The sequence below is a fragment of the Camelus bactrianus genome, chromosome 3, assembly GCF_048773025.1.
Source record: "Camelus bactrianus isolate YW-2024 breed Bactrian camel chromosome 3, ASM4877302v1, whole genome shotgun sequence".
Classification (NCBI taxonomy): domain Eukaryota; kingdom Metazoa; phylum Chordata; class Mammalia; order Artiodactyla; family Camelidae; genus Camelus; species Camelus bactrianus.
The window spans coordinates 45,121,580-45,134,287 of NC_133541.1; the positions used below are offsets into that span (position 1 = coordinate 45,121,580).

The following is a 12,708-nucleotide window of genomic DNA, read 5'->3' on the forward strand; positions in this document are numbered from 1 at the left end:
GGAAATACAGTTTAAGAAGGCCTTGAGAATGGCCTTGTATGACAAATAGGAATTTCTGCAAATTGTCACTTGTTACTGAAGATGATACAAAAACTGCTACTTCAAAGCAGATATGCTAGTTGTAAAACAAAACTAAACTTGTACTTGCTTTAAACATGTCATATTCCATGAACATGGCTTTATCATGGAGATAAATTCTTGTAAGATTAGCAAATCAAAGTCAAAATTAATTATAGCTTTAAATTTGAATAATTCTTATGAGATTAATAAAGATAAATATTACATAGTGTTAATGTTTTTTAGCTGAAATAATTTAATAAAAACTTAAAAAATAAACTCAAATAACTAAAACATCTAATTTTATTTTGTGAATAAATGCATATAATAACTTGAGCATTTTCATTTTGTCATTGAAATTTGTATTTTTAAGGCTGATGTGAAAAATAGGCATAAATGGTAGCAATTTAAAAAAATCAAGCAGAGTTTGTATCATAACTTCTTAGTATATTGGAAAAGTAGCAATAAATATAGATTTATTTTATTCAAAACAGCACATAAAAAGCTATTTATAAATATATAATTACTGATTGAAATTATGACTTAAAAATACTTTCTGTGAAACTTCATTTCATGAAGTTTCATGAAGAACACTTTGTCCTTACTCTAATGATGCTGATAAAACTTCTCTGAAATAAAGACCACCTCTAATGAGGAAAATTATGCAGCAAGATGAAATGACATGTCTAGGTCTTAGTAAAGGTGGAAACTAGGTTTCTGTAGGGTGAAGTAAAAGGGAAATCAACTGAGTGGTGGAGACAATGATAAATTAGAGAAAGAACAGTCCATTAAAGGAGATTCCTGTTACAGTTGACTGTTGTCAGCCTGTTTTTTTCAGGAGAAGATTAAAAACCTAGATTTTAAAAATATAAACTCTTCTTGGCAACTCATTTAAAGTTTTCAAATGTGGAGGCTAAAACATGTATATAAGTAAAAATGGTTCCTAAACTGCCAGTTTACAATCTCTGGCTGAAGTCCATGTTTTCTTCCATTTTCAATGTCTACAGGCTATAGAACATCTATATAACTTATAATGTTACTATTATGCTTAAATTAATGATAAATTTTGCTCTACTGAGCACAGAAATAACAAATAATAAATAAAATAATTTCTTCCTGAACTGATAATCAACGTATTATATTTATTTTTATAAGATTCTCATGAATAAAATTGCTCTAAATCTCCACAGACTTTACTGGGATTTTTTTTTTTCATTGCTACCCAGTATAGTTCTTTCCCCATTTTTTATTGTAATGCTTTGAAATTTAATGTAACTTTTTATGTATCAAGCTTTAAAAAGAGAACATGAGTCTTTTATTTATTCAATTTTAGCATTAATTTTGTAAGACGGTATTTGATAGGCAGGACATATAAATGCTATGGTTGTATTCCTTAGCCCACTCTATGTGATAATAATAGAAATAAATCTATTCTCTCTGTTTTTTTTTTTACATCTGAAGATATGTTCAGCTTCCTCTGCTACAATAAGTTTTCAGAAGAGGTACCACTATTATTTCCAGAAGGGATTTAAGATGCCTCTCTAAAAGGAAAGTCACATTACTGATTACCTTCAGTTAATGCTTATTATAAACTCAGGGTTAATTTACTAAGTATACAATTATCTAGATGCTAATTATTAAATATGTTAATTATTTCAGAGATTTACTTCTCCTCCTACAGTAAGACAAAACAATCCCAAATGTATATGCACCCTCTAAAAGTAATTCAAAATACATGAGGCAAAAACTTACACACATAAAAAAAGTAAAGTCATATAATAGTTGACGATTTTAACATTTCTCTATGGAATTGATAGAAAAATCAGAGCAGAAAAAAATCTGAAAGAATTTAAAACAGCTGAATGATACTATCAGTCAAGTTGACCTCATTATCATACAGAACACTATATCCAACAATTGGAGAAAACACATCCTTTTCAAGTATACAACATGGACAATTAGCTATACCATAAACCAAATCTCAATTAATTTAAACAATTTAAATCATACAGAGTATGCTGTGATCATAAAAGAATTAAATTATACATTAATAACAGAAAAATCTAGAAAATGTCAACTACTGGGAAATAAAAATAACATAGTTCTAAATAACCTATGAGTCAAAGAAGTAATTGTAACAGAAGTAAGTAAATGTTTTGAATTGAAGGAAATAAGAATACATAAAATTTTAGGAATGCAGAAGAGCAAAACAAACCCCCAATAATAAGAACAAAAATTAGAGAAAAGTACTAAAGCCAAACATTGATTCTTTGAAAAGAATAATAAAATTGATAAACTTCAAGCAAGATTGATCAAGAAAAAGAGAAAATACATGTTATCAATATCAGAATTTAAAGAGTATACATCACTACAGATCCTACAGTTATTAAATAGAATAATAAGAGAATGTTATAATCAGTTTTCATGCCAATAATTTGTACAACATAGAAGTAACAAATTTCTTGAAGACGCAGATTTAGAAACTGATGTAAGTATAAAAAAATTCTGAATAGCCCTCTATCTATTAAAGGAGTTGAATTTATAATAAAAAGTTATTTTCACAAAGAAAACACCAAGCCTAGGTGGTTTTACTAGTAAAATATATCCTAAGGAAGAAATAGTATCAATCCTACAAACTCTTTCAAAATAAATAAAAATTCTATTTCTGGAAACCAAAATAACCCTGATTCCACAATTTGTCAAAAATATAACAAGAAAAAAATTTACAAATCAGTATTCCTTATGAAGATTGATGCAAACATCCTTAATCAAATATTAGCAACTAAATCCAATAACACATAAAAAGATAATAAATCATCACCACATGGGGTTTATCCCAGGTATAAAATGTTGGTTTCACATTATAAAACTATCAACTATGTCACTATAGTAATAGAATAAAGAAGAAAAACACATACAGTCAACACATGCACAAACTGTATTGAAAGGCCAAGGCAGTGAATTAAGGCAAGATAATAAAATAAAAGGCATAAAGATTGAAATAAATAATCTGTTTCCAGATAACATGACTATTTAGCAAGAAAATTCTTAACGATCTACAAAACAACTATTAGAACTCATAGGGAATTTAGAAAGGTTACAGAATACAAAGTTAATACGCAAAAATCAATTTTATTTTTATATGTTAGAGCAAATAATTGAAAATGAAAAATTTTAAACGTGTATTATAATAGTGTCAAAGCCATAAATTGCTCAGAAATAGATGGAACAAAAGATTTTCAATACCACAATAAAAGTGTTTAAAAAATTTTTTCAAGAGCTTCACCTAAAACTACAAAGCACAGCTGAGAGAAATTAAGAAAAATATGGAGAGATATACCACGTTCATAAATTGGAAAATTCAATATTATTAGTATATTAGTTCTCTCTGAATTGAAGTATAGATTCAACATGACAGCAGTCATAAGCCCAGGATGTTTTTCTGTAAAAATTAACACTTGATTCTAAAATTTATGTGGAAATGCAAAACACTTAGAATATTCAAATAAATCTCAAAAAAAAAAAAAAAAAGAGATCAAAGTGTAGGGGGAGCTTACATTACCTATGTCCAAAACTATATAGTTAAAATCAACCTAAAAATTAGCATAGGATTGATAAATAGATCAATGAAAAAAATAGAGTCCACAAATACACTACAAATATATACCATACCCTAAAATTAGTTTTAGATTGTAGATCTAAATATAAAGACCAAAACCATAAGGCTTTTAGAAGAAAACATAAAATACCTTCTTGAATTAAGGTAGGCAAAAGATTTTTTTTAACATTTTTTATTGATTTATAATTGGCAAAAGATTTTTAAGAGAGGAGACAGAACACAATGATCACAAAATATTAAAAAATTTAAAAATTAGAATTCATCAAAATTGCAAGTTTATACTCATTCAAACACCACTAAAAAAGTTATAAGAAAGCCACAGATTGTGAGAAAATATTTGTGAAAACTATCTGATAAATGAACAAATTGAGAATAAAAAGATAATTAGCCAATTTAAAAATAGGCAAAGGATTTGAACAAACACTTTATATGAGAAGATATATAAATGCTCAATATGCACATGAAAATGTGCTCAACATAATCAATATCAGAAAATGCAAATTGAGACTGCATAGAGACAACGTTATACACCCACCAGAAGACTGAAAACATTGAATGTTGGCAAGGATGTGGAGCAAGCAGAATTCTCGTACATTGTTGGTGGGAGTGTGACTGGTAAAATCACTTTTTTTTTTTAACATTTTTTATTGATTTATAATCATTTTACAATGTTGTGTCAAATTCCAGTGTTCAGCACAATTCTTCAGTCATTCATGGACATATACACACTCATTGTCACATTTTTTTTCTCTGTGAGTTATCTTAACATTTTGTGTATATTTCCGGTAAAATCACTTTGGAAAAACATCTGGCAGATTCTTTTAAAACTAAACTCACAGCTACCCTATTGCCCAGCAATTCCACTCCTAAGTATTTACCCAAGAGAAATGAAAACATATGCCCACAAAAAGATTTACACACAAATGTTCAAAGCAGCTGATTCATAACAGATGAAAACTAGGAACAATCCAGGTTTCCATCAATAGCAGAATGGAAAAACAAACTGATTAGTACAATGGAATACTGCTCAGCAATAAAAAGGAATGAACTAATTACACGTGCAATGACCTGGAAGGATCTCAAAAACATTACGCTTAAAGAAATTTTGCACAAAAGAGTAAATATGGCATAATTTCATTTACATGAAATTCTGGAACACATGTCAAGAAAAAAAAATCAGAGCTGATTGCCTCTTGGAAGAAGTAGGTAGAGGCAGCCACTGACTGGGAAGAACTATGAGGACTATGAAAATTTTGGAGGTAATGATAATAATGATCTGTATTTCAATAAGGTTTTACAGGTGGATGTATTTATCAAAAGTCAGGGAAAGTACAGTTAAGATTTGTGCATTTCATTGTACATAAACTTCCCTCAAAACAAAAAGGTAAATAAATATCAAACTGTGGTTAATGTTATACACACTGAAGTATTTAGAGGAAAGTATACTGATGACTACAGTTTATACACTTAAAAAACAGAATGAATTAATGAATGGATAGAGAGATGGACAAACATATAATGAAGAAAGTATGTTAAAATATTAATGATAGAATCTTAGCGGTGGGTATACAGTTATTACTGAAAAATTGTTTCAATATTGGCTGTGTTGGAAAAACAAACAGCAAGTTTTTAAACAGTACATTCTATTTTTGCAAGAGAAAATTTTAACAAGATTTAGTTTGTATTTTGGGAGCATAAGAAAACTACTTGTGCTTACTGAGCAGTTAGTGTTTGATACTTGCCCAAATTAAAGAGCAAAAAATGTTTCCCTAAAAAAAACAATAATCATCTATGGAAAGATTCTTGGCCTTTGACCAAGAAATAACAGATTTTCCTGGCCTCTTTTGAATTGATTTATATCGTTATATTTTGTTTTTTGGATGATAATTCCAAATAGTCAATGATTATAAATTATTATTATAGTATAATGTCCATATGACCCCAAGGAAGTCTCAAGAACTCAGAAATATTATTTGAATTTGTATCTTTTCTAAGACGTATGTTCCTTGTAAAATAGAATTAGGTTTTAATAAATGATTTCTGATCACTTGCACTAATTACAGGGAAACTAAAACATGAGACCTTTATAGTACTATAAGTCCTTTCCTACTTTGATTTGCAAACGCTAATTGTTACAAGTATATATATGAATGTATGTGTGTGTTTGTATGTATTTACATATTCTTTTATATTTGCAAAGCTCTCAAGTATGATGAATGCTCTGCCAGATTATACATTACCTCCAGTATAGGGTTTCCAGTTATAATACTTTCCACGGAAAGGCATATTGTCAAAGTCTGCACACTGTTTCTCTCGAAAATCTCGGGCCCCCAAAGGACATGGCTAAAATAAAATAAAATCATAAATGGTGTGATTGTTGAAAAATACCAAAACCAAGGAACAATGTCCCTAAAACTAAAAGTGCCTGAACTCCATCACATTAGCTCACTCCCTTCCTTACTCTCTGGCTATCTTTCTGGCATTTGCTTTACTGTTTTATAACCAGTATTCAGACTGACATGTCTGAGTTGTAATCTTAGCCACAGAAGAAATAACTGAAGTAATTTAAACAAAGTTCAATGTTAGACAGTTTCCATATAAATTTACACTCAGATGCATGTCATAGTCCACTATGCAATCAATCCATCAGGTATCTCCTTATAAACACACATAAAAACTAGGTGAAGAAACCAAAACACAAAATCCTTTTCGGTAACAGTATTTGAGGTCCAGCTGCCACAGCTACTCCCAATTCTTTATTTTAAGAAATCAAGAGGCAGGTTTGTTACATGACATTCAGCACTGTTAATTGTGGTTTGGATCCAAACTACCATAGCTGTTTACTGTCTAGCCCTGACAAAAAACATATTTTAAGATGTGGAATGAACTGGGAAAAATGCTAGTCCTCAAGTCTAAACACCTTAAAATTCAAGAAATTTGGACTTACTAAGATTTACATTTAATCTTGACATCACAGGAAATAAAATACCAAAATTTCAAAATATGTACATGAATCAAGTGGCAGAGGAGAGAAGGATGTGGAGAGGGTGAAGAGAGGATTATTTGTTTTTAAAAGTTTGGAATGCTTCTTCTACCTAAATTTTTTAAAGAAGAAAATTCTGCCAATCTAGTTAGGCCTAGATTCCAAATACCACAGGGTCATCCAAAATTCAATCTTTAAGTTTACAAAGAATTAAAAGTGTAACTTCTCATAGTGTTTGAGCAATATGACCTAATTTGACTTATCTTTTAGTGCTTTTGAAACACTCATGGGGAAACAGTCCTCTTAAACATGACAGAATGGAACAAGTCTTTAGATAAAATTTTCAATTGTGAATAAATGACAAGTATGTTACAGACATTGTCAGAGATCATTCTGAAGACATTTTACTGCCCTCCCTTGGATCTCTACATTTACTTTGTACAGTTTCCTGAGGTCAGAACATTGCAAACGGTCCCTTGAAGCATGTGCAAAATAATAGACCACAATGTGCAAATATCTGTATAGTCATCACTACTTCTTATATACTATGGTTCAAATTTCTATCATATCAAGTCCAAAGTCTTAGATTCTTAAAATAGTGGCAGCAGGTCAGCATTTTGTTATGAACCCTGCATTTAAGAATATTTTCTGCACATTAAAATATGACATTGCAATGCTAAACCTAAAGATTCTGCTTGCCAAATTATACTTCTTTCTTGCCTTTAAAAAAAATGAAAACAACTATTTATCGTAGGCTACATAGTACATCTCGATGGAAGTATATGCTTTCCTTTACAAGTCATTTTCAGGGAATCTCACACAAGGACCAAGGTGGTCAGTGGCTTTGCCATGTAGCAAGACTAGTTTTTAAGCAAATATTATCAATTTTAAAAAATGCAAGTAATCTGAACTCTAGCTACAAGTTTTCACATAATACCTAAGTATTTGTAAAGCACCAACCACCTAAAAGTTCACCCAAGCATGGCTTTCAATCTATTTGGCGAAACAAGATAAAAATAGAAAAATTATAGCTCTATTTCAGGCAATAAAGTTTATGACAGCATGTTACAGGTTGTCTCTAGGTGCTGTATATAGGTAAATGATCAATGTGTCATGTGATTAGTTAGGGGAGTATTTGTTGAGGAAAAAAATCTTGAGAGTATTATAAGAATTATAATAAAAGTATCATAATATTCTTTATACTATTATAAAGCATTACAGGAATTGAGCTGATTAAGAAATAAAAATGACTTTAAAGGGGAAAAACTATTAAGAATGAAGCTAAGTAAAGCCATGGAGACAGGAAGGAAAAGGTCATATTTTGGGGGTAGCTGGATAAAGGCCATCCTGGCTAAAAGAAAGAAACTGTATGGAAGTATAAGAGAATACACTTCATAGATAAGATAATAACTGGTAAATAAAAAAAGCCCTGAATTAATAAACTAAGGCATCTTGAGAACCACTCACTTAAAAACAAACGAAAGTCCTATTCTTGACTGTCTTCAAAATGCAAGGGATGTAAAAGGTCCAACAGGAAGATATTACCATTTAATGGAATACTTAGATGACACTTCATAAAATTTCTGATCTATTCTTTTCCTGTGATAACCACTCCCAGGGTTAGCATAGTAAAAATATTAACAATAACAAAACCTACTTACCATTTTCTAAGCATTTAGTAAGTACCTATTCCACGGCACACTGTTCAGAGGTCTCTAGATCTATTAACTCTCAACACTCTTATGAGGTAATTATATTTAAGCTCTCAACACTCTTATGAGGTAATTATAATTAATAATCCCATTTTACAGCTGAGCAAACTGGATACAGAAAGGCTGCTTAGTAGTAGTTTCGGGGTGCAAGACACTTCTTTCATCTGAGGGGGAGCTGCCTCTGGACTCTTTAAATGCTACAATAACAGCATAGGTTTTTAGCTTTGTTAAAATGTACAAAAACCTAGTAAGAGGAACTTGCGTTCTAGACCTAGCCCTGCCATTACCAGCTGCAAGTTTCTTATCTGCTCCAAGCTACTATTTCCTGATTTACAAAATAAGAGGGGCTAAAAGTAAGAATTTTGGAGTAAGACAGACCTTGATTCAATTCTAATTTAGTTATTTATTTAATTCACAGCCTTGACCAATGTACTTTATTTTCCAAGTTTCATCTATGAACTAGGGATAACACTAGTTTTACCCTGTAGGTGAGGATTTGTATAAACTGTTTTGCTCTGTACCTGGTACATGGCAGCACTTAATAACTATTAGCAGCTGTGTGGTCTTTGGTCTAGACATCCTTAGACTAAATCCTCACCCCTCTCTTGTTCTGATTTTTACTTCAGGGAAACCACACTGCTGGGACCATTTCCTAGGTTTCTACGTCAGTTGACTTCAGGTTGAGTTCAGGCATTAAAAGGCACTAGTGGGAGAAGCCAGGGTATTTCTCTCATTTCCTCTCTATCGCAGGCAGCATCTTAGGTAGAAGCAGAATATTTTTGTGTCTCCAACTTCAGACAACAGCCACTTCTACCCACTTTCAATCCTATGCTTCCAGATTCTCTAGGCTTAAATAAAAGTACTCCCTTCCTACATTTTTCTTGTAGGAGTGGTGGCATCTCTCTGCTGATGCTAATCTACGGACTTGTCAGCCTCTTCCATTATCCATGTAATCAATTCTTTGCTTTAAATCCCCTCTATTTAAATGTTCAGAATGGTTTATATTATCATGGCTGGATCTTTTCAGGTAACAACAGTTGATGATGATGATGGAGAAGGAGGAGGAGGATTGACAAAATGGTAGTACAAGTAATAGTAGTAGTACTTGGGAGACTAGAGAATGGAGATACGTTTCCTTGTTATGTTTTACAATTTACTGGTTAAGAGCAGAGGTTGGCAAACTTATTCTGTAAAGAGCCTCATAGTAAATATTTCAGACTGGATACCATACAGTCTCCGTTACAACTACTCAACTGTCCGTTATATTGTGAAAGAAGCCACAGACAATATGCAAATGAACATTCAGGGCTGTGTTCCACTAAAGTCTTATTTACAAAAAGAGACAATGGGCCAAATTTGACACAGGAGGTGCGATTTGCCACCCCTTGATTTTAGGGTGTTACAGATACAACTGTCTGGCAGCATTTTGTAGAAGAATCAAGCTCGATTGCTAATTTTTGAGTCAATACAGAATCATATACTTCTACGAACTGATGTCAGAATATAATTTGCACAAGATGCTTATATTTTTTCTTTAATTATCTCCAAAGTGGTCACACAATCTGTATAAACATCTAGAGAAAGACAGGTCACTTTTCAGACAGCTGAAATTATTATCAGGTTCTTTCTCACTTTTGTTAGAGCAGGCAGATAGCTAGATGTGAGCAGAGAAAGGGGGACACAGGCCAAATCGCAGTAATTGGGCAAAAAGGAGGGGCACAGGCCAAATCCAGGAAACCATATACTATATAAACAACAGGAGTCCCTCAGCAGAGAGAGAAAAGCAGGAACCTCTGGGATAATAAGTGGTCATACGTTTTGGACTGACAAGTGGCCTGGAAGCCAACAAAGAAAGGTGGGAAAAGGGAATTTCCAAATGTAACCTTTTGCTCATTATGCCCTTATTACAATAAAATTAGCCTTGTAGATTAGAAGTACCCATCATGCACTGATGCCATGACACTTCTGATTCAGACTAAATAAGGACAAAAATCCCTCCTCCCTCTGGAAAGATGGAGTTGGGGTGAAAATCAGGGAATATAACCTCATACCTTTCCCTTCCCAATGAATATTCGGCCCATTCATTTTCACACTGTAGGTAACCAACTTGCCAAAGAGACTCAGGGCAGCTGCTAACCTGAGCCTGCCCACTCTCCCCTCGAGAGTATACGATCCATCCCTTAATAAATAATAAATCCCCACTTTACTTTCTTAACCTCCATGTCCCATCTCTGAATTCTTTCTGTGACAAGAAAAGAACTTAGTCACCACCAGCAACACTTTCAGCGCAAATCATAACCCAGTGGTCTTGCCCCTTCTGGACCCACACCAAACAAATCTAATCCCTAACTGAAAGTTATGTAGGCCTTGATGGCTTTCCTATGGGAACATAATACCTTGTCATTAGTCCCCTTAAAACCAGGCACCAAGAACTGGCTTTAAATGTCTTTCTTATATTCAGCAAATAAATATAAAATGTTTATTATATCACATATGATCTAGGCTCTGGAGGTAATGCAATAAACAAAACAGATTAGGTCCCTACTTCCACGGAGATCACTCTAGTCGAAAATGAGAAGGAAGAAAAATAGAGCAGGTATGGGAATTGACAGTAAGGTGGCGGGGGTCAGGAGAGTTGTCTTAAACGGTAGGGTAAGGGAAATTCTCTCTGATAAAGTGGTACTTGGGCAAAGAGTTAAAAGAAACTGAGGGAGTGACTTCTGTACATAACTTTGAAAAGAGTGTTCCAGGAAATATTAAATGTAAAAGCCCTGAGGCAGGAGTGAGTGGCATGGAGGATGGAAGGTCTTCTAAAGTGTAAATTATAGTAGACTTGGGGACTCGATCCCATGCCTGTTTCTAGAATATGTCAGTGAGGGTTTTATTCTTCTGATTTCAATATTTCCTTCAGTGAATGCTCTGAATCTGTTGATTAGAAATAAATTCAGTAGGAGTTGTATATTCTAGTTCCAAAGAATGAGAGAGATCAAAGAAAAGAGGAATTTCTTAAGGAAAAATTACATGAAATATATTTCTGTTTTGTTTAAGAGTAGTGGAGAATTTAAGGAGTAATGCTTTTTAAATTACTTAAGTAAAATAAATGCTGACACTATGCAGAAACCCTAACATAAAGCAGTAGGCATAAGCAACAAAATTTTTATGTAAAGCCTGACAGGTTTTCAGCCTCCTAGTGTTAAACTAATCAAACATCCTCTCCTTCTAAAAAGCAACCAGCAGGGCCCCACATAAATCCAGAGAGCAATACTACATGTCTCAGCATCTTTTGATCTTAGTATTTTCAAAGATAGAAAAAAAATTAATATTGGCACCTTTATCACCACTTTTTTTTCAGAGATTTGTGTAAGTTAGCACATTCTATAAACTACCTTATGCTTTCAATTATACTGATAGCTTTAAAGAATCTCCTCTTGACTAAACTCAATGCTTGTTATTGGTGGATAAATCTAAAATAAAAAAGAATAATTTATTGGGGCATAAAAACTGCTGTAGAAAGAAATCCCAGTTTCCGCTGATAAACTGTGCAGTGGCATTTCTATTACCAGAGCTGTAATCCTGGTTTTGTCTGAAAGAATAGGGTGACCTTGGAAAGTGCTGGAATCGCTTTGTGCCTTCTTTCTTTCATTTGCAAAATATGCCCTTATCATTAAGAGAAACATATCTCAAAATGTTTTGCAAATGAGGAAAATTCTCCAAATACTGTACTATGTCTTATGGGTAATAAAGAATGAGAAGCAGGCGGAGAATGAAAACTCTTTTCCCCTTTTCCTTTCCTCTCTTTCTCCTAGAAAAGATGGGCAGGCTGGGAAGATACCAGGATTTCTCTGGGCTTGGGGGAAACAGCAAAATGAGCAAAACTGGCATTTTATTTTTCTACTCCTTTTCTTTCTTTTTCCAACCTTCTGCTTCTTCTTTTTTTACTTCCATGCCCAATGGACTTTTCCTTCTTCACTGTTACACTAGACCAACCTTCTACACTCCCCAAATTTAATGTTCTTCCTTTCCAGGATAGCAACATATTCTTAGCCAGATATACCCTGTTAGTTGAGGGAACACAAGTGGAGGTTGGACTCCAAACCCTGCTATGCTTAGCAAGTCATGCACTTGACATGGGGCTGTGAAGAAGGGACATGTTTCTTTTTGTTCACCCAGACAGGTGTCTTTTTAAAAATTGCATAAAGATACCACGCAGGCTAACAGAGGCCATGCTTCTAGACTCTCTCTTACAAGTTGCAAACAAAATTCCTGATTTCCTAATTATCAGGTACTTTCTTATCATCCCTTTGAAGTAATTCACAAGGGCATTTCCAAGGTTCAGT

At 33.0% G+C, this 12,708-nt stretch overlaps 1 protein-coding gene across 8 annotated transcripts in view; it reads right to left on the reverse strand.

Annotated features, from left to right (window-relative positions):
• ADAMTS6 (ADAM metallopeptidase with thrombospondin type 1 motif 6) overlaps positions 1-12,708 on the reverse strand; it is a 263,530-nt gene that overhangs the window by 60,545 nt on the left and 190,277 nt on the right. For 7 of the 8 annotated variants that reach the window (XR_012504565.1, XR_006722682.2, XM_074358973.1 and 4 more), the window contains one exon: positions 5,917-6,019. The exons of the other annotated variant lie outside the window; for it this stretch is intronic. Coding sequence is in view for 5 of the 7 variants with exons in the window: in XM_074358973.1 (XP_074215074.1) it covers positions 5,917-6,019 (103 nt within the window). In the remaining 2 variants the exon portion in view is untranslated. The remainder of the gene's footprint in view (positions 1-5,916; positions 6,020-12,708) is intronic. 8 annotated transcript variants of the gene reach the window in all.